Below are 21,515 nucleotides of genomic sequence, written 5' to 3'. Positions count from 1 at the left end.
TTGGTTTGTAATTTGACTATTTATTTATTGTGTGCAGTAATTCACTGAATGCTATGGAAGCCCATTTCCACCACTGTGATGAAGAAAATACTAATCCTGTATTTCAAAATGATGAGATACTAAGTCATAATAATGAGATACAGGGTTTTTCATATTCTTCATCACAGTGGTGGAAATTGGCTTCCATAGAATGCACATATATTATTATTCTCCATACCTCTATTATTCTTAGTTCTTACTCCCAAAGTTTTTGTCGCACATAAACAAAAAATACATCAAAAAGTGCAGCTCGGTCGGGAATGGTGTGATCTCTCTATTCTAAGGCTTTCGCCAAACCGTCGATGGGAGCCTACATCAATGGAACGAGTTACAGTGTCAGTGGTCCTAGATCAAAGGAATCTTTGCTGTCTTGAAACAATGATTCAAAGAGGGGCTGATGGTTATCAATGTCACTTCACAGGCAGAAGGTTCATCGTTCAAATCCCAGCTTGAGCGGTTGTTTGTCTCTGTATGTTGGCCCTGTGATACGCTGGTAAAACTTAACATTTCCTAAGGATCAGAATGACATAAACCAGGAATTTATCTTTGTAACTGTCAATGAAAAATACAGACATTTTGTACTTTTAGGAGAAAGTTTCAAGTTGAAAAACCTTGGCCTACACCTACATGGCCTCTACAGTTTTCATTATTAACAGTCATCATTCCTTGTCACAGTTAAGGGTTATTTTTGTGTGATTGTTCTTTACAAGTGACAGTTCAAGTGATGCATCTCAAAAATCATACAGCAGATCCAAATAAGTGAACACAGCCAAACTGAACTGTTCACATTTTAATCGTGAAAGCATTCATCACAGAATGAGTCTTAACAATCATGTACTTAGAACAGTATATCTGAAATGTAAAACAGAGAGAGCAACAGCTTCAACACAGAAAGCAGCTTACACAGGTACAAACACATTTCTTTAAATGACAATACAAAGTGAACACTTTTAGCGAGCGTTAACCCTCTTCCTGTCTCACAGGTTTGGGGACAGAGGCTCACAGCATGGGCATGCTACAGGTTGTGCGTCTGACGAATGTTCAGGGTGTCTCGCAGCATCAGGTCACGGAGTCGCCAAAGGGCATCTGCCATTGTCTTGTGGGCGCCCTTGCTCTTCAGCCAGTGGGATGGCAGTCTGCTCTCCTGCTCTTTTGTCAGGCGCACGTCTTGTTTTTGAGCTGAAAGTGAGCAAATAAGGTAAACTTTTAAATTTCACTTGTTTACAATCAATTCACTTGTAAATAACAACTATAATGGTATGCATACCTCTGCCAAGGCCTGATAGTACCCTTACATTTAATTAACTTGTAGAAAATTGCGTTCACACATAGATGTGACACCTAAAATATTGTCATTAACGTGGTTAATTTATCAAAATCAAGATCCATTAAATATTCCCTGGAAAAACTATTTCCCTGAGCCATACTTCGTTCTTCCACCAAGCTTCTGGGTTATCAATCTATATTTAATGTGATTTTACTTACCAAACAAACCAACCAACAAACTAAAGTACAGGGGTGAAAACACTACCTCCTCAGCGCAGGGAATGAGTGCCATTAATAATGATAGGCATTAGTTAGTGTGTAAAAAAATGAAAATGTCTTGGTCCCTAAGAAGTCCATCAAACACAGATTTGACAAAAGAAAATAAAACAATAAATTGATGCTCAAATGGAGGTGCAACCACGTTCCTGAAAAAAACAGGACTAACTTGACCGAGAAAAATATACATCTCCAACAGTGTCATCATTTTGTCACTTGCCAAGCACAAAATTAACCTGAGAGGGCTTGGTCCCACTTGCTAATGGTGGAGGATTCTGCAGTAAGGCCCTCGATGTATCTGAGGTACGCCTCCGAGTGGAGCAGCCGCTGAGACTTGGCTGGTGGGGACACGAACACTGGGGTGGACGGTTGCTGGAGTGCAGGTTGGCCTTGTCCTGGATACGGTGGTGGAGCCTGCCCTGAGCCCATCTAATGGAAATAATAAATGTCTTATTATTTCCCTGAATCAGGCTGGAGTATACACTGCATTGTGTCTCCATCAATATCTTGATTTACAAAGAGCCCCAATCTGCAGTTGTTGTCACATAGTGGTTGTGTATGGTCTGTGGTTTATCGTTTTGAGCACCAGGTTTGCGTCGTATGTAAGTACTACAGGTTTTGAAAAACTACAAAATGACTGTTAAACAACTGAAACTGGATTTTCACTTTAACATCATTTGCAAACATAACTTTCTTGCAGAGCCTAGTAGCTTACCTGGGATCCATGAATGTTTCCATGTCCACCCATACTATTGGCACCTGTGACAATATTCAACACAGTCAAAAAGGTGCAGCAGGTCATTTGATACTTGCTTATATTACAAATACAACACTCATTCATTCAATCTACATTAGAACAATCAGAAATGCGACAGATTTTTTTTTTTTCAATGACACATAACCAACAGGCCTTTCCTTCTAATGACCAGGACAAATAACCAAACCCCAGTTGAGGCTACATGCTCTCAGCTGAGTAGTCACCCCCTTTCGGACCTCAGCCTATTGGTTCAGGTATCCCCTCCAGCAAGTCAGATTGGTAGACAGGAAGCAACTGTGTGGCAGGTGAGGTGGCTATGACAGCACTCTTATCAAAGTACAACATTCCAGGGAACCCAGGCATAACGGGCAGGAGATGTCGGGGAAAGACAGGCTCCCCATGTGATGTGGTAGTGTGCCAGTCAAACTAACCATGCCTTCAACATGGCCTTCTAGGGGCATCATAGCTGACCTATATGCCCCCGTCATACATTCTTAAGAAGGAACAGTAGTAACACAAAACAGCAACATGCATCAGTCAATCATGCATCACTACTACACCACCAGGCAATTTGTTAATATACTGTTTATGCTTTAACTTAATCACCAGATAATTATGATGGAGATGAATGGTAATAATGGACACACAGAAGAAAAATGCACAATAAAAACAATTGGGTGCACGTGCAGATGAATTCATAATTTTTTTGTTTAAATTCTAAAATGCTTCAGAGCAGCCATTCCTCTTTATGTTATGCATTCAGACACTGAAAGTCTAGTATGATGTTAAAGTTAAAGAATAAACAGTAATGACAGCAATCAGGGTTTGATTTGATCAATTGGGTTAAATGATGTCAGAGAAAATACAAAAACAACATTGCGACACAACAAACATGCTGACATAAGTGAGATTAGGAAACTAGAAAAGGTGAATAAATCAAGCAGTGTAGCTTCTTATCCAGCCTTCTAGTGTACACTGGGGGTCCATCTGCATCTATGAGGGGTTACCTGACACAAGCGGCATGCTGGATTTTAGCATCCCCATAGGGGTTGGGGGAGGCACCACCCCCATCAGTGCCCCTAATGGGGTACCTGCTCTAGGGGACGTCTGATGATGGGCCCTGTCACGCTCCTGCTGCTCGGCCACTTTGGCTGCTCGCTCTGCAACACAGGTACCATATTTAAACATTGTAATTTTTACAAAAAACTGGATCACGACTTGAACTGATCATTTTGTCTGGTAAGACTTAGTGAAGGTTCATCTAACCTTCATACTCGGCTTTCTTGGAACTCTCCAGGTTCCTCCACTCTGTTCCAACGAGCCGGCTCAGCTCCCCGAAGGAGAAGTCTGGGTGCCGGGCTTTGATGACCGCTCGCATCTCACTGCTGAACAGGATGTAACCGCTCATGTTGATCTTCCGCTTTGAGCCTTCCTTCTTTGAGAGGCCTTTTATGGATTTTGGTGTAGACTAAAAAGAAAAACACAGAAGAGCAAGCCATTTAGAAAATGCTACCAGATACCTAATGACTTATCGTAAGGCAGAATTTGAAATCTGTAATGAAATAGTTCCGTTCTGACCTGTGGAGGAGTGTAAGGCATGATATCCATTTCACTAGACAAGGAAGATTGCATCTGAGGAAGAGACCGGTCCCCAAGCTCTCCATCATCATCCCCAAGATCCTCCAACTCCTCATCAGTCATGTCAGCAAACTTAGCCTCCAGTTTCTCTATTTTCTTGTCCAGCAGAGGTGATGGCTCCTTCTGGGGCACAATGAGCTTTCTATAGAAGATAATCTAAATTATTATGAACATTCATCAAAAAATCCCCAAATAAATAATTTTAGAAGGACAGGAAAAATATTGATAGAGCATCACATAAAAAGAGCGAATTACACCCATCCATGAAAAGGAGGACAGATGTGTCTTAAGTGCATGCTTACTTAACAGTCTGTTTCTTTCCATATTCCCTGTGGGACACACAAATTTCATGTAAAGGTCTTTCACCTAAAATAGTAGGTTTCATCCTCCACCACCTTCCCAGAGAGTGAAAAGCGCTTGAGCCCCTTGAATTTCTTCATCTGCTTCTCAAAGTCAATGTAGCGGCTCTCACAGAGCAGGACGTTCTCTTCAGGCACTTCAGTTGGCCGGCATGACAGGTAGTCTTTGAAGGATGACACTATGCACTTCCCTACGAAACAAAATAATCCAACCCAAATCCATGAACTCCTACAAAGACATAGTATTCTGTGAATATAAATTGCTGATATTCAGTTCAATACGATATAATGTGCGCAGGGTACCTATGATGCAAGTCATGGGACAATTCTCCTCCAGGTTGCTGAGGAACACTTCCTTTTTGTAGAACATCTTAGTCGGCTCATGCTCGGTTTCTTCTGGATGAATGAAAATGGGTCCAAAGAAGTAGCCTGCTCCATCGCGCATCCACATTTTCTCAATCCTGTTCAATACATTCATAAAACAGTCCTCAATAGATGCACTTGAAACTAGATAACCTCTAAATGTTTGCAAATAAATTAACAAAACACTGCAATTATAACGTTCCTATGTTTGTGATTGATGAGAAGGAGGTATTTTGTGTGTTTGACTTAAATAGCATTTATTTAATTATTATTATAATTTAATTTAAACAATTTATCAACATTCATGAAGTCTAACCTGAATGTTTACATCCACTTCAGAGCATAAATAACCATTGTAATACACTGGAAGCACTGTGAAGCATAAAGGCATTAACTCTACCTGCCCACACGGTGGCGCACTAGTCCATGAGATCCAATGTAGACACAGTCTCCCACTTTGAGCCAGAGGTTGTTGTAGAAGAGCTGCTCGTAGTACCGACACCCTGGTTCTCCATTGCTCATTTCCATTGTAACATCCTCCCTCTCCTGCAGGAATAAAAAGGTTTAACTAACAGTATTGTGCAATTTTGAATGTATTTATACCATTTATAGAGAAATAACCTACTGACATATACCTTGTCTACAATACCATCTATCATTTTGCTTTCATCAGCAATCTCTGGTGGTTTCTCCTCTTGATTGGGGGCAAACATGGACGCCACACGGACAACAGGGAGGGGCACCTCCCTAGGAACAAACCGAACAGAGCTCAGGGGCATCGTCCACATCTTGATCTTCTTGAAGGACTTGGATTTGGCCGAGTAGCGCGACTCACAAACGTACACGTCATCTGTCCTGAAGCCCTCTGGGTGAAGTTTGAAGTACTCCTTAAATATCACACCATTAACATTTAGTCAGCATTCACTCCACACGCCAAACAAATATAGATGGAAAAAAATCAAGCATTTACCTTCACAAACATGACCACACACTTGCCCAGAATCTTGCTGATGGGAGCTTTGTTGTAAAAGTCGCTCTTAAAGACTTCCTTCTCTAAGAACTTTCTAGTAGCAAGATGAAAGGTTTCGTTTGGCCTGTAGAACCAGCAGCCATACAGCCACTTCTCACCTGTATTTGTCAGAGACGGAAAAGAACTGACTGAATTAGATCGGATTTCATTAAAAAAGAACATGGATTGAAGATATTGTACATGAAAAAACGAATCTGCAGAATCTGCAGAATACTGATTTTCTTATAAAAACTGATTCCTTTATGATTCACATGAGAAACTGACCAGTGTCATCTTGCCACAGGCGTTCAATGTAGATGATGTGGGGCTGGAGGTTGGGTTCTGCAGGCTCCACATACACGTATTCTCCCACATGGTACATACTGTCCTTAAAGCTGCAGTCCTGACTGTACGTGCGCTGCAGGTTGGACTGCCATGATCCGCCAGCTGAGTCCTCCCTCTTCTCCGCTTCTAGGAATTCACAAGGACCCAGTGAAACAAGGCCCAAGTCAACGCTGACACAAAGCATGATGGGATAGAATTTCTATGCACTGAGAACTTTAACAAATATTCAACTGCATACCCCTTGTCTCTTCTTCCCTCTTGATTTTGTCCTCTTCGAACTCCTTGGGTAGCTTCTCTTTCTTCTCCTTTTCCACATCACTGTGCAGATGTTTGGAGGTGTAGCTGAGAGCAGGGGACATCAAGATCTCTCCATTCTTACACAGCTCATCTCTGATGCGGATTAGGAACTGCTGCAGCTCCACAGCATCTTCAAAGATCTCAGAGTCGGTCCTGTAATGAACAAAATGCATAACAATAGGTTGACTTTTCCTTTAATCTAATTATTTTTGCAATATTAATGCTCCAAGGTGATCCGATGACTGATTTGGTTTTGCACATGATGGTCAACAGTTCCTCACCTATTCAATCGTCTGGCTTTCTCCAGCACTTCAAACATGTGATCCTGAAAAACGTCCAACCTCTTGTAACGCCCTCGGTCTACATTCTTTCTGATGATATCAAAATTGAGAGGTGGCTTCTCAGGGTTGGCAGGATCAAGGGCGGGAATTTCAGCAAGTGAGTCACTGTAGCATCGGCCCTCGTCATCCTGGTGACTGAGCACAGAAACAAAGAGGCTGCGGATAAGTTCCTGGATGAGTCGGGGCACATCGGGCACGTGGGCGTCGTCTCCACCCTCCAGGTCACGCCTCGTCTCCAGCAGCACCCTGTGCAGCATCAGAGCGTCGCGGTAAATCAGAGATTCTGGTTCGTTGTAGGTACAGGCGTTGTTGAACATGAGCACCAAGTCCTCTACCAGCGCGTCCACATCTTGGTACTTATTAGCCAACATGTGGCTCTTGATCTTCTCCATGTCCACAGGTTTCTTGATGGCTATGTAGTAGTCCGGCAGCTCGGCCCGAGACGGCAGCCGCAGGAAGATGGTGCTGAGACGACGGCCCCTCTTATCTGTGTAGTTCTTCACAGCCTCGTAAAGCTCATTCAGCTTTTGCTGTAAGGGTGTTAGATACTTGGACTTCTTCAAAGTAATGCTATTCTTTCCTACAATCAAATAAAATGTATTATGTAAAATTAGCAACCATTATTTCTATTCTCATTTTCTTGGATATGATTCATACGAAGAAAAACTTGGTGACTAAGGGACGTACTTATTTTCAACTTTGGAGACATCATGTCATCGTCATCAGTCGCTGGCCCAAGATCCTTGCGTCTGTCTTTCATGATCTTCTCTAAGACGTCAGCATCATTGTAGACCTTCAACACAACAAAGACATTTATCTTTAGGATATCTACGTTTTTGTAAAAACGTTAGGCTACACTTTTTTAATTTAACAGTTTTTCAGACATGGACTCAGGAGATTGTCCACACTATAGGGTCTGGACTATCTTACAAGAGCTAACTCTGGGAGGAAAAAGTCGAAAAAATTGACTTGGACATTAACGTTATTACATGCAGCGTCTCTGGATAATTTCAGGAGAATAATTAAGTGTCTGAAATCAGCTTTACAATTAATAACAACACTGAGGTTTCCATCTACAGTCTATCTAATCTACTCAGGAACATTAAGGATTGAAAAACTCGAGCTTACCTGGGAGCCTTCCTCATTGTAGTGCCGTGCATTGCGGAACATCAGCTTCATATCTTCCAGCATTGAATCTTCAGTCATGTACTTATCTGAGCGAATGTTGTGCTCGATGGTCCTGAGGTCCATCGGTTCCAGAATGACCTTGTAGTAGTCGGGGTAGTCCTTTTTCGAGGGCTTGAACATGAAAAGGTCACACAGTCTTCGACTGGTGACGGCTTCTCGCGCTTCAGTCACCGCGGCTAAAAGAGTTTTCATCCGGTTTTTCCTTGTATTCTTCTTGTGACTGGAAATGAAATGCAAGTCAGCTGTCACTTTCCTTCACACAACCACTAAAAAAAAATGCACTACTGTGAGTTTAGAAAGTAAAATGTGACAAAGTGCACCTTTTTCTTTTTGTACTACTGGTGTCCGATGTGGCAGAGGAGAGCATGCTGTCTCCATCATCATCATCTCTCTGTAAAAGTTCCTTTCTCTTAATCTAGACAGACAACAAATAACATGTAGCTCAAATTGTTACAGCGCATCTGAAAAATAGCATCAATCTGGCAGAAATTAACTTGAGAACATGCACACAAAACCAAGAAGTGGTCAAATAAAATAAAAACAGTGACAATGGAAGCTGGGACTGACCTGCTGGATGTGCTGGAGCTTGAGCGCACGCTTGTAGATGGAGGAGTGAGGGACATTGTAACGTTTGGCATTCTCGAACATGAGCGTCACGTCAGAGTCAATGTGCTCCACGCTCTCATATTCGTTGCTCTTCATCTTGTTCCTGTGGGGAGTTACGGGCTCTCACATTTGGGAAGGAGGGCACAGAAATACTGTACTGTACAGTGAATGTGTGTGATGCCGTAGGGGTAGAAAATAAAAAAAGAGAGAATGTTGGTGAAAGAAAAGAAAACGAATCAATGATGAAAACATGAACTAATTCCTCAGATTTCTGCCTGAAAGACACATTTCTAAGATTGTTAATAAACATTTCCACTAAAATATCAAGGGTAAGGCACCACAAACTACTCAATGTGACATATTTAATGTTTCTGGTATGTTTTGACTTATCTTTGTTAAAAATTCACTGTATCCATTGATACACTAATAAAAAGAAGATCTAAGACGATTGCTGCATTTGTTTATTAATCCTGAGATTTTTTTAATTCCAGAGCTAAAACAACCTATGCAATGAAAATCACACACTGGTTGTAAAATTATTTTTTAGAGTTTTTTGTAAATACGGCAACATCTAATCTAAATAGGTGTTAAACCCATAAGTCAATAAAACACTTTCTCAGAGGCAAATTAGCTAAACCTGTCTCTGGGGTATTTCCTTTTTAAGTTCTAAAAAGGTCTACAACAAAAAAATCAACGGAAGTGTAAAAAATATATGAAAACGTATGAATGTCGTTAACAATGCTGTAGTTACTGATACCACACAAATACACATGAATGTTGTTCAACATGTGACAAATATACACATAGATTCACGTCAGGGATTTTAGTGGCATACTTGATCTGATGGAGACAAGTGGGTTGGCTGATCTGGTGGTAGTAGTCCGGGTAGTCCTTCCTGGAGGGCAGCTGCAGGAAGGGCTCAGAGATCAGCTGACCCTGGCTGTTCCTCGCACCTCGCACAGCTTCATACAGCTGGAAGATGGGGTTGCTCATGTCCATGTTGGAGGTCATACTCTCGGCCTCGGACTCCCCCTCGTCATAGTGAACGGACCCTGAGAAATACGGAAAGTAGGACAGATCTGTCAAATTGTAGCAACGCTTCACTGTACAAAGTATTGTAACCATGTTTGATATTGAGATTGTACCAGAAAGAATGCCTTCCTCATCGCTTTCATACTGCAGAGCCATGGTGATGGCTGAGAGGCGGTCTCCTTGTGCTGTCCTTCTATTCCTGAGGAGCAGCAGCAGCATAACATTTTTATAAATATAGATTTTCTTACTTTCTTCCACATTACTGCAAGAGCTTTTCCCTATTTACCTGATGCGAATGCTGGACTTGATTGGTTCTCCATGTTCCATCTCAGACTTCTTTTGTGTAAAAATCTTTTTAATGGTATTTGCATCCTGGAACATAAGAGTACGTCATATAGGGTCTGTGTTTCAAATGCATCCTATCTACTGTAAAATATATTACCTCACGCACTCACCTTAAACACCTGTGACCCAGGCTCGTTATAGGTTTTGGCATTTTTCACCAGCAAATCGATGTCTTTAGCCATGACACTGACACTCCTGTACTGGCCCAACTAACAGCAAATACACTTATTCAACATTTTATCAACAAAATGTTGTAATAAGGGAAAATAATAGATTATAATGTCATTTAACATACCGGAATTTTTTGAGCGATTATTTTCAGATCGATTGGTTCCTTGATGATGGCGTAATAATCTGGGTATTGCTGAATGAAAAAAGTGAAACAACACATCAAAACCAAGTCGCCCATTTCACTGAGGATGTCATACTGTGAACGTGTGTTTGTACCATTTTGGAGGGAAGCTTCTGGAACAGCTCGCTGACCAGACGTCCAGTCGGCTCAGTGTAAGACACCACAGCGTCGAGGAGCTGCTCGAGGAGCTCTTTCAAACAGGTGGGTGCACTCTGTCGTATTTGTTCACATAGGTTAGACCAGGAAGTTACACAGTACCACTCGCAGTCACACATATGCAAAGTATTTACAGACAAACCACCCAAAATTTGCATTCAGCGTGGTTTCACTTTGTGATAATATCCTTATTAAACTGACACTATTTTAGAGTGGGAGCCACTTGACCTATATAATGTTAAATAAACAACTTAAACATAATAACATATGGAAATCATTTGAATTCAATTACAGGAGTTGAGAAAAACACAAGTGAGATATCAATATACAGTGAGCGTTATTATCGTGGTATAAAGTCAGCGTGCAATCTTAAGCTTTCATCGCACTTTAGAAAACAAATTATTCATATATTACTATGCAAATGAATGTAGCAAGGTTCACACTGCACAGTGATGGGTCTTATTTGCAGAGGTACTGAATGAAATCAGAAATCCTAATAAATGAGTGTCACCTCGTCCTCAGTGGTGCCTGCAGGGTTGTCTTGTGCGTCGTAGCCATCTTCATCATCGTCATCGTCATCTCCTCTCTGGATAAATTCATTCTTGGTCCGCAGGTAGAGGTCCCACAGTTTACAGGCTGCCCTGTACTCAGGACTGTCGGACTACACACAAGCAGGATACAGTATATTTATTTAAGTGCATATACTGAGTCATGGTCAAACACTAAATAGTCTTGTGCTCTTTCTTACAATATTTGTTTTACCTTGTAATATTTTTTAGCATTATTAAACAACAGCTGAAAGTCACTGGTGATTTGTTCAACGTCATCGTACTCCTCCATCTTTAATTTCTGCTGGATTTTCATCATGTCAATCGGCTGAGACACCACATGGTAGTAGTCTGGTTGATTCCTGAAAGAATTAGAGAATATTTCTGTGTTCAATTACTTGAATGATGTCAAAGAATGTCCAAAATGTAATTATAAGCACATGTCTAATGACCGCTCGTGTCTGCCCTCACCTTCGTTTCGGGGCTCTAATGAACAGCTCACACAACATCCTGCCCTGCTCATCCTTGTAATCTCTGATTGTGTTGTACAGTTCATGACATACAGCGATCTGCAAAGCAAGGAACAGAAATTGAAAAATATCCACATCCCTTCCTATGGCGACCACTGAATCAGTCTGTGTATAGTTCAGTATAATTCTGACGATTCACAATACAGGAACTCAAATTAGTCAAATTACAGGATCCACAGTCGGTATGTTTGCGGTCCTTCTCCTCTTTCGCCCAATTGAAGTCACTAACGCTGCAGTTTGGTTATCGTCAAGATCTCCTCCACTCACGCTGCTAGAAGGGGATGTCGCCCGTCTCCTTTTCAAGGCCATGGCGAACCCTAGAAGTAAAGATTAATACCGATAGAGTAACAAGTATCACTACAGGGGAAATGAACCAGAGCTTAGATTGACGCTATAAACATAATATAAAAGAGCCTGAGCCATTTATTCTTTGGCTCATGAAACTAACCCTAAACCCGAAATGTGCCTTTCATGGCATATCAGTGTTGTTTATGTTTACCAATATCAAAATGTTTTATTTCAAACAATGTAGAAAATATTATAATTTATGTTTAGATTTGAAAGAGAAATTATATCTATTTTATTAATCAAATTTCTCTATATGTGGTTGTATTTCTGTTTTTTTTCTTATTATCGTTAGTTTATTTTTCATTTAAAAAGTTTTATGGTTAAACTGTAACGTATCAAACTTAAGTTAAAATCTTTTGTCTAAAGGTTTTTTTTTCTTTCATGATTCCTCACAGAACCGTGGATCAAATTTTAATATAAAAACCATTTTGATTGTGAAACTCGGCCTCGGACTAACAACATTTAGATCTGGAAGCACTTCTTTCTCCTCTTGAATGCTTTGCTTAATGTGTCCGCTCAGAAGCTGGCTACTGTAAGTACAACCATACTGTATGGACAAATTATATTATTAACTTTTCTGTTTTGCATCTTTAAACAGTGTGAACTGTGATTGTTGTCTAAATTAAGGCCATCATGTTATCACTCAGTCAGATTCCTTCCAGAAGGTCTGATGAAATACACAAGGATACCAGCTGAACATGACAGGTCTTACCAGGCAGTGAAGACGGATGGACACTGAGTGAGCAGGAAACTGTTACGTGGTTTTTGTGTCTCACTATAAGGACAATAACACAAATCACAATCCTACAACTTAATAAAACAACATAAGTAAATAATTATCTCAATAAATACTATTGAAAGTGTTACTCTTAGACCATCTAATACCTTTAAGAATTAAGCTTTATAGTTATGTGTGAGGAGTTGCCATCCCGTCTCTGGTGTTGAGATAAGGTGAACCTTGAGAGTCTGTATCACATGAGCATAAAGGACATTGTGTTACAACTTCCTGTACAGAGATGCAGACTGCCATCTGCTCCCTCCCATTTGGTATAACACTGAAATGCTTCTATTGTACTTTGAGCTTTTTGGTTTGACCGTCAGAATGTGCGTTAGACCAAGAATCTTCGCTGTCACGAGATCCATGTTGTAATAACCTTTTATATTCAAGTAATGACAACTGAGGCTCGTCAAGTTCTTTAATCCACCACAGTGAACACCGAAGAGAAATCCAGTCATCTTCATCAGACATCTGTGCAGAAGATCTTCATCACATTTATAAAATACGTTGCTGTTTATCAAATCTTCGTCATTTTCTGCTTATAAAGAAGAGTTTAAAACTGCAGCCTTCACTCAGGAGCAAAAAGCTGCCTTTGAATTTAATAATTTAACGTGATAAATATTGATATGGACCAATATGTAAATCTTTATCATGATCACCCCTAAGAAAAACATAGAGACTCACCTGGATGAAAAGAAAACGGTGCAACTGAATAACCGAATTGTGATGTTTATTTTTAGTATTGTGGAAGAAGAAAAATCGAATGACGTTTTACATGAACTTAAAGGTTTACAGATGACATTGTAATTATAATTATTACTATTATGTCCATTGGAGGGGCCACAATAGAATGGGGGGGGGGGGGTGTCATGGAATTATTAACATGAATTATTGTTGTGAACTTGAAATCCGGATTAAATATTAAAGTTTAAGACCATTAAATATGAATTTTGCTTCACAGTGGTCAACTCCCAGCTTGACGCAGCAGCTGCTCTAATGTAGGTGTTCCAGTGTGCACTGTTCGAATCCCTCCAGCTGACTGTCAACACCTGGACCTGGATGCATTTCTCTCAGCAGTACTGACCTGTCTGTTGACCTGTCTGTGGGTGTGACTGACCGCACACAGCCGCGGCAGCTAAGCTAACACACAGACCGGCGGCTGTCCCCCCACCTGCCCGCCTGTCAGTCACTCTGAGCGGCCAGGTAGGCAGCACCGCGGGGCTAACGTTAGCTCCATGAACCGCTAGCCTCCAGCATCAGTGAGACACAAAGACACCGCAGCAGCCGCACGGAGCGGCCGGTAAACACAGCGACGACCCCCGGGGGGAAACCTCGGTGAGACCCGGCGACATGTTCGAGTTCTTACCTTCAGCCCGCGCGTTACCAGACCCACAAAATATTTACCATCAACAAAACCAATCACTTATCGATTATACGCCGAGACACAGGTGTGAAGTCAGCAAAGGTTTTAACTACCTGTTCCGCCTGGGCGCCTTCACAATAAAAGCCCGCGTGATTGTCCATGGAGTTCAAAACGCATTCTTTGATGACACAGTGATCATTTCCCTTCGTTTCTGTTTAATGTGAGGTTTGTTTTTGATAAGCAGGTTGCAAAATAGTGACGATCTCAATGTTTAGAAGTGTTCTTCACGCCACAGTGTCGAGATGGAAAATAACGATGTCGCTGAAAACACAGTGAGTGAAACGCACTTCCGGTTACTTGATTTTAATTTGACTGTCTACCATTGTGAGGAAGAAGAGGAGAAAAGAAGAACCAGTCTAGACGACGTTACAAAACCGCTTCTTACTGATCCCACAGTTCCTAAACTAGTTAACTGAAAAGTGTGTAAGATTTAGATGAAAGGGATCCTGCTACTGGGCTGCCAGACAGTCACCATTACTGCCTATCTGTCTATTTATCTATATATTTATTTATCTATCTATCTATCTATCTATCTATCTATCTATCTATCTATCTATCTATCTATCTATCTATCTATCTATCTATCTATCTATCTATCTATCTATCTATCTATCTATCTATCTATCTATCTATCTATCTATCTATCTATATCTATCTATCTATCTATCTCTCTCTCTCTCTTTCTATCTATCTATCTATCTATCTATCTATCTATCTATCTATCTATCTATCTATCTATCTATCTATCTATCTATCTATCTATCTATCTATCTATCTATCTATCTATCTATCTATCTATCTATCTATATATATATATATCTATGAAATAATCCTATAGTTTTGTTTTCACTAGTGTGTAATCATCTAAATTTGGTTGTTTCTTACAGTAGCCCAGACTAGAAAAAGTAAACAGGTTCAACATGCAACTTTACCACTAGATGTCACTCATACCTACACACTGCACTTTTAAGGGAATGACAGAGTTAGCTTTGTTTAACAGGCCGAAAGCAGTAAAATATCAATGACAATGGGCATGGCAGAAGATGGTGACTTGCATTTAAAGGATTTCACCAGATAGGAAACACTGAAGAAGAGATAACTTTAAAAAATAAAAGGAAAGAAAATCCTTTAATTATTTAGTCCGCCCTTGAAAAGATTCAAAGTTGCCACTCCTAAAGTTGCCAGCAGGTTATACAACATTTCTGAGATATGACCAACTGTATTAATGACAATAATCATTAAGCATAGAGTTGAGTTTCTGAACAAGTGTCACAGCACAACAATAAACAGACAACAGAGGAGGTGACCTGATGATCAGAAAAATGTAGGTCAAGCAAGGTAGTGATACAGAGTTTTACTCATTTCTACACAAATAACATGATAGTATTCAGTATGTTTAACTGTTTAAGCAGCATAAACTCTATGTTGAGAGGACAAGCTGATTTGGAGTAAAAATAAACTATACTTGGAAAGGTGTCTGAATCTGATACTATCTGATGTTCCCATGCTACCATTATCTACATAGCTTATTCTTTAAGTGTTGCAGGGAGCTGGTGCCAGCTCCATCTGCCATTGGGAGAGAGGTGTGGTACACCCTGGACATGTCACCAGCATATCGCATGGCTAACAAACAGACACAAACCTTTCACACACGTATTCACAACAATTTAGAGTCTCCAGTTAACCTAAGCTGCGTGTCTTTGGTCTGTGGGAGGAAGGTGTTGTACCCAGAGAACATGCAAACTCCACACAGGATCCTTAACCACCACGAAAGCCTGTTTCCTTTGCTGCAAACCATGATATTTGTTTACACACTCCGTCAGCAGAGCAAGCTGAGAAACAAAAGATGCTGGAATGGGTGAGAGACACTTCATTTCAGCTTAGAAGGAGCGCTGTAGTAGTTACACAAATAGAAAATCAATAGGTTCACAACATAAACACTGACAACAGGCCAGAGAGATCAATTAAGAGACATATGGACACAGGGGAGTCTTTATTGTTATCATGTGTGAGGCAGCAGATGACACCATGAAAATGGGTCAAATTACCTTTTAGGATTATTTATGAGTTTCCTGCTTCAGTCTCATGCATTATTAAATAAGGTGTTAATCAAACATCCGTTTTTTCATGCAGTGTGTGTCACAACAATTTGCTTTTTCATTTAAATATGGTTAAACATTTCTGTCTTAACATATTCATGTCCTGTGTTGGATTGAGGCTGTATTTTATGTTTTGCATTTGTTCTCCATGATATAATCAAATAAAATAAATAAAATAATTAGCCTAATTAAAACCTGTGGATCAAACCATTATCATCTTACATAAACAATAGTGTCATTGCAGTCCCCAAAGTAGACAGGATACGGTTAATAAGTCATATAAACGAAACTTTACAGATTTTATATATATTTTTTATCACAACTGCATAAAAGCTCACAGAGAATTTAAGGGTAATGCAATTATTGATGCATTAATAACTTATACACAAACATGTGCAATCACTTATACACACCATTCTATACTGTTAAAGATGTCTCTCGATTTACATCCTCAAATGCCACAATGCACCTTGAATGAATATGGTTTCAATATTGTTTAGTATTGTACTTGATTGTGTATCGTTAACTCTACCTTTCTTATGTTTTATTATAATAACTGCACCGCTGCGCTGGCTTGTATCGTGTGTGCGTGTAGGGGTGGCGCTAATGCCCCTTTTCCATATAAGTTGGGGGAAAAAGACGAAGAAGAAGAGAAGGACCCGGAACAGGAAGTGTCTGTTCACCGGCCCCATGTGTGGCTGCTCACTTGTTCATTCATTTGCTTTTTCAAGCGGCAACTTAAGAGGTAATTTAAACGTATTTCTCTCATCAACATCGTAGTGTTTTAACGAAACGATCAAGTTAGATTCTCTCTGAAAGTCACCGGAGCCGGAAACCAATCTGCTTCCTTCCTCTGAAGGAAACATTGGCGCTAGTTAGCTGACGCAGGATTTCGCGCTAAAGTTACTTGCCTCTATCACAACAAGTGCACTTCGGTATCTGGATGAAAAGTGCAGTGGACACAAGCATGGTGAAGGAGAACCGGTGGAACATCCCCCCCAACGCCCCAGCGTGCATGGAGAAGCACCTGTGCGCGGCGGAGTACAGAGCAGGTAGGCTAGCACCAGAGACTATACAGGTAAACACGTGGTGTCACTGTTTACTGACCTGCACGGATCGGATGTTACATGTAAACAACGTGCAAGAGAAGAAAGGGCTGCATGTAGTTTTAATGCTGAAGCCGGAGTCCATGCATCAGCTCAGCAAGGCTCCTTACTGCAGCGCGTGTGGCTGGATGAACAGGAAACGTGTCAGATAAATAGGTTTTTTGCTGATTTAAATGTGTTGTTTTCCTCCCTGGTCAGGTTCTCCTACGGTCAGGAAAAACCTGGTAAAGTCATGGAATTGTTAAATGTTTATTTCCAGGCCTGGAAAAGTGCTTGGAAAAAATGTAATCCCAAAAGTATTGGAGAAGTCATGGAAATTTGTTATATTCCTATTTTCATGTCGTTCATTTACGCTGAGTTTTAAATATTTCATATGCTATTAAAAGTAATACGCTCAAAATATAAGCAGGCATACTCTCTCGTACTAATTGACAAGTTTGGTGGGGAAGCAGGCGGGATAAAGCACTGTGCCAAGGAAGTGTAGATTTAACCATGCTTGGCTACAAATGGAAAAGTACATGCCATGGGTTACAAGATACAAAGACCTCAATCAAACGATTGTCTCATTCATTTGTGTAATTCAAGGTATACTGTATGCTTTGAAATTCTCATTGTTAGCTTAAATACTAAAATTGTCACTTTTTCATGGATACACCAAGATCTCACAAAATGTTTGGTCATGGAAATCTGGTTTAAAGTTATTGAAAGTCATGGAAATCCATTGGTCAAAATGTGTATGAACCCTGCCTGGTGCTCTTTCCTGTCAGATGGCAGCCTGCTGCTGGGGGCCTCCAGCCTCTCTGGCAGGAGCTGGCAGGGATCCGTGTGGATCTACAGTGACCCCGAGAAGGCCCCCAACGAGGGCTTCTGCAAAGCTGGAGTGCAGACTGAGGCTGGGGTCACGGATGTCAAGTGGCTGACGGAGAAGGGTGTTGTCGTTGCATCGGACTCAGGTGAGAGGCCCGTTCACAGCGGTTCTGCTGTATGAAACCAGCGTTTGGCCCGACTCAGACTTTGAGTGGACTGGTTTGACTGTGCAGGTGCCTTGGAGCTGTGGGAGCTGGCGGAGGACGAGGGTCTGCTCGTGAATCGCTTCACCAAACATGAGCACGATGACATCGCCACCACTGTCAGTCCCATCACTGGAGCGAACAGCGTGGTCACTGGCAGCATGGACTGCAAGTAAGCCAATGAAAGTGACACTGCTGAATGAAGCTGTTGATTAGTTTCAATGCAGCAGGATTACACTAGAGAAGAGATCTTTTTTAATTTTCTGTAGTTTCTCAAGAAATAATGTCTGGATCTTGATAGGGGGAAAAAAACTGCCTTATTTATTGAGTTATCTTTGAGTTTGTTTAGATTTGTTCCGATTATTAGACTTTGGTCATATATATTTTCTAACATAATGGCAAGAGAAAGTGTCCAGGACCGTTGGTTCCTGCTGGATGTGTGCTCTTGGAACGAGTAACATTGTATAGCATTGTTTTCATCCCACTCTCACCTTTGTGCATCCTTTCTCATTTGCCTTTCTACAGAATTAAAGTATGGGATCTCGGTCAGGAGACAGTTGTCACCACCTACAATGGTAAGAGAACATAAAAAAAAAATCCTTCAAAATTGTATGGATTTTACAGATTTGCCTAGATAAATTGAGTTAAATAATGTTTAAATATATAATTTCTTTAATAGTCATATGCCCCTTGTTTAATTGGCAGAATACCTTTTTTTTTCATAAACCTTTTTTTTCACTTGCTAAAATGCTTCATAGGACTTTTTGACATGTTTCATTTCCTCAAACTATTGCACTTAGTTAGATTAAGAGAATACAAGATTCAGGCACACAAGTCCTATAACAACCAGTTTGTGTGCATTTCAACGGAGTTTAAAATGTTGTATTATTGAAATACTTTTGAAGTGGTTTATAGTTTTGACAGAAGTACACTAAATTCTGTGTTGTTATTTACAAAGCTTATTGCATAGTAAATGTGTTTTTGATATTTCAGCAGTAACAAGACTCCCTCAAAGATGGTAAGTCAATAATTTAATCTGTGTCTTTATCTATATCCTTTAGTTCACACACAGCCGGTCAGATGTGTCGCCTGCAGTCCCACAGACGAGTCTCTCTTCATCTCCTGTGGTCAAGTAAGATTCTGATAGAACACTGAATTGGTATCAAGTTTGGAAATGATTTTCATTGTGCATTACAGAATATTGCTAAGCAGATATTATTTTGAAACCATAATTTATTTTATTGTCAAATAACTTTCAGGCTCTGTACTGTGTACCCTTCCGTTTTTTATATTTAACAATCTTTACTTGTCAGATTTGTGATTCTTGAGTGTTTGTTCTTTTTTTTTGGCATGAAGAAGATTGATGGGATTTTTAATGTTGTATATTAACAGCAGTAATAAAATTGGACTAACTGTGAAGAAGCAGATTGAGAAAACTATATGATTATACCTTGTTGTTGTTCTCCCATCAGGATGGACGTGTACTGCTGTGGGACCGGAGGAAGCCAGACAAACCTGCATCAAAAATACGTGAGCAGCTCCTCTCAAACATTTCTCCAGGTTGTTGAGTTTGAGAATTATGTTGCCACAACAGAAGCTTGTATCAGTGACTGTTAATCAGTCTCTAGAAGCTTCTCCGGTGGATTACCTGGTTAATATAACTCTCCTTAATTCAACCATAATATAATAGTCTTTCTCTGGATAATTTCATTGTTACATTTAACCATGTCAAGATATGATTCTGATACTACATCTTCCATTGCTTCCTTTCAGTCAAAGAGGGAGAGACCCCCACCTGCGCCCCCACCATTGTAGCTTGGCACCCCCACCACAGAAGCACCATTGCTTTTGGTAAGGCTCAGCAGGAGACCACTGGTTCAGAGAAACATTGAAGTGTCAGTCCCTGCATGTTCCTCATGTTTATTGTGCCTTAGGTGATGAGCTGGGTAGAGTGACGATGAAGGATTTCCAGGGAACACAACCGGCGCGGTTACAGAGCGTTCACAGCCGCAGAATTAACGCTCTCGCATTCTCCACACACAGGTCAATCTAAATTCTTCAAATATCTCGCACATGTTTCACAATGATGATGTTTCAGTTCCTCTGCTAAACTGTAGTTTTCCCTTTTTATATTCCAGTGACCCCATGCTTGCCACAGTTAGCGATGACTGCTCCCTTGCTGTTTTGAACTCTGAACTGGAAGAGATGTGAGTCTTTGCACTTGATAATAAAATCTACAGATTTTCCTGTACCGTTTTTAAATAAAGACTAATTGGACATTCTTCTACTGTAGACTGAGAGATCGCCGACACAAGGACTTTGCCAAAAGTGTGAGCTGGCGCCACGGTGGCTCTGACACCCTCACGACTGTGGGCTGGGATCATCTCGTGCTCCATCACACTGTGGGTCCCGCTTCCGAAGCTCCCAACCCGTCCTCTTAGACCCAGCACTTGGTCACACACCCTGGAAGAGCACGATCGACGAAGTCGCTTCACTCGCCCCCTATTTGTCAGGGGTGCATCTCAAAAGTTTAAAACTAATATGTCAGGGAGGAAAGATGGAATGGAAAGTGCTTAATTGTCATCCGGTACTCCAGATATATGCACAATATTTAGCCTTGGTGCATTACCGCTCTTTCTGTCATGGTCTCTGTCTCGCTCTTCATTTCTTTCTTACTATAAAGTACTTTCATCATGTTTAATTACACTTGAGTCATCCCATTTGTATTGCATAATTTTACATTAAAGGTAACTTGATGTTGTGATGGCAAGACTTCTTTGGTTTTCTGGAATCTCCTCTGTATTGACAAACGCAAGACTGAACAAAGTGTAACTGGGTGGTACTGGGACGAAAAGTGGTAGAGGCTATATATATATAAACCATCAGCAAATGCTCCATATTGTCTCAGTTACAGAGTGTCTCCTGTAGCCCACCACTGGGTCACAAGAGGACATTAGTGCGTCAGTATGTTGATGTTTGACGAGTGGGTGGTAGGCTCAGAAAGTAACAGGATTACACGTGTGAGTTGCTCAGTCAGTCGTAGGAAAGGTGTCTCATCCGTGGAGTGACGTTATTGACTGGATTTCAGTGTCGTAATCTTTCTCGCATGGCAACAGCCCAATCTACCGCCTAGATAATAATAAAAACGTTACCATGGTAATCAATGTGCTTGGATCAGTAGTGATGTAAACAGCACTGAAATAAGTGGAACAGTGAGGCCCACCATGGTGAAATAGTGTTATTCCACAGAATTGCTTTTTGACGAGTGACATGGGCACTCCTTAACATTTTACTTTTGAATTAG

General features: G+C 40.7%; 2 protein-coding genes across 3 annotated transcripts; one reads left to right on the top strand and one right to left on the bottom strand.

Annotated features, from left to right (window-relative positions):
- Window positions 1–816: 816 nt before the first annotated feature.
- Window positions 817–13,221, bottom strand: LOC132999975 (protein polybromo-1-like). Its single transcript, XM_061069786.1, has 30 exons — window positions 12,681–13,221; window positions 12,508–12,570; window positions 11,616–11,764; window positions 11,389–11,486; window positions 11,132–11,279; window positions 10,881–11,030; window positions 10,309–10,425; window positions 10,157–10,225; window positions 9,972–10,070; window positions 9,803–9,888; window positions 9,630–9,715; window positions 9,320–9,536; window positions 8,446–8,587; window positions 8,199–8,293; window positions 7,819–8,098; window positions 7,378–7,483; window positions 6,631–7,270; window positions 6,291–6,502; window positions 5,993–6,178; window positions 5,669–5,826; window positions 5,334–5,585; window positions 5,099–5,244; window positions 4,639–4,796; window positions 4,343–4,526; window positions 3,917–4,118; window positions 3,605–3,806; window positions 3,346–3,498; window positions 2,297–2,340; window positions 1,818–2,010; window positions 817–1,218 (listed from the first exon to the last, which is right to left on the bottom strand). Exons 3-30 carry the CDS (start codon window positions 11,754–11,756, stop codon window positions 1,055–1,057), a joined length of 4,728 nt encoding a protein of 1,575 aa, XP_060925769.1. The 5' UTR covers window positions 11,757–11,764; window positions 12,508–12,570; window positions 12,681–13,221; the 3' UTR covers window positions 817–1,054.
- Window positions 13,222–16,761: 3,540 nt separating this feature from the next.
- wdr77 (WD repeat domain 77) lies at window positions 16,762–20,977 on the top strand. Of its 2 annotated transcripts, XM_061070105.1 has the most exons (11): window positions 16,762–16,840; window positions 16,955–17,147; window positions 17,969–18,154; window positions 18,242–18,383; window positions 18,737–18,786; window positions 19,273–19,343; window positions 19,684–19,741; window positions 19,985–20,062; window positions 20,146–20,254; window positions 20,350–20,418; window positions 20,505–20,977. In XM_061070105.1, exons 2-11 carry the CDS (start codon window positions 17,039–17,041, stop codon window positions 20,650–20,652), a joined length of 1,020 nt encoding a protein of 339 aa, XP_060926088.1. In that variant the 5' UTR covers window positions 16,762–16,840; window positions 16,955–17,038; the 3' UTR covers window positions 20,653–20,977. The 2 variants fall into 2 exon arrangements, with proteins under 2 accessions (XP_060926088.1, XP_060926087.1); XM_061070104.1 differs by having other exon boundaries at window positions 16,762–17,147.
- The last annotated feature ends 538 nt before the right edge of the window (window positions 20,978–21,515 follow it).

Source organism: Limanda limanda, chromosome 4, assembly GCF_963576545.1.
Source record: "Limanda limanda chromosome 4, fLimLim1.1, whole genome shotgun sequence".
Taxonomy (NCBI): Eukaryota; Metazoa; Chordata; class Actinopteri; order Pleuronectiformes; family Pleuronectidae; genus Limanda; species Limanda limanda.
Note: the sequence above shows the minus strand (reverse complement) of the source record. Positions and strands in the feature narration are given on the sequence as shown.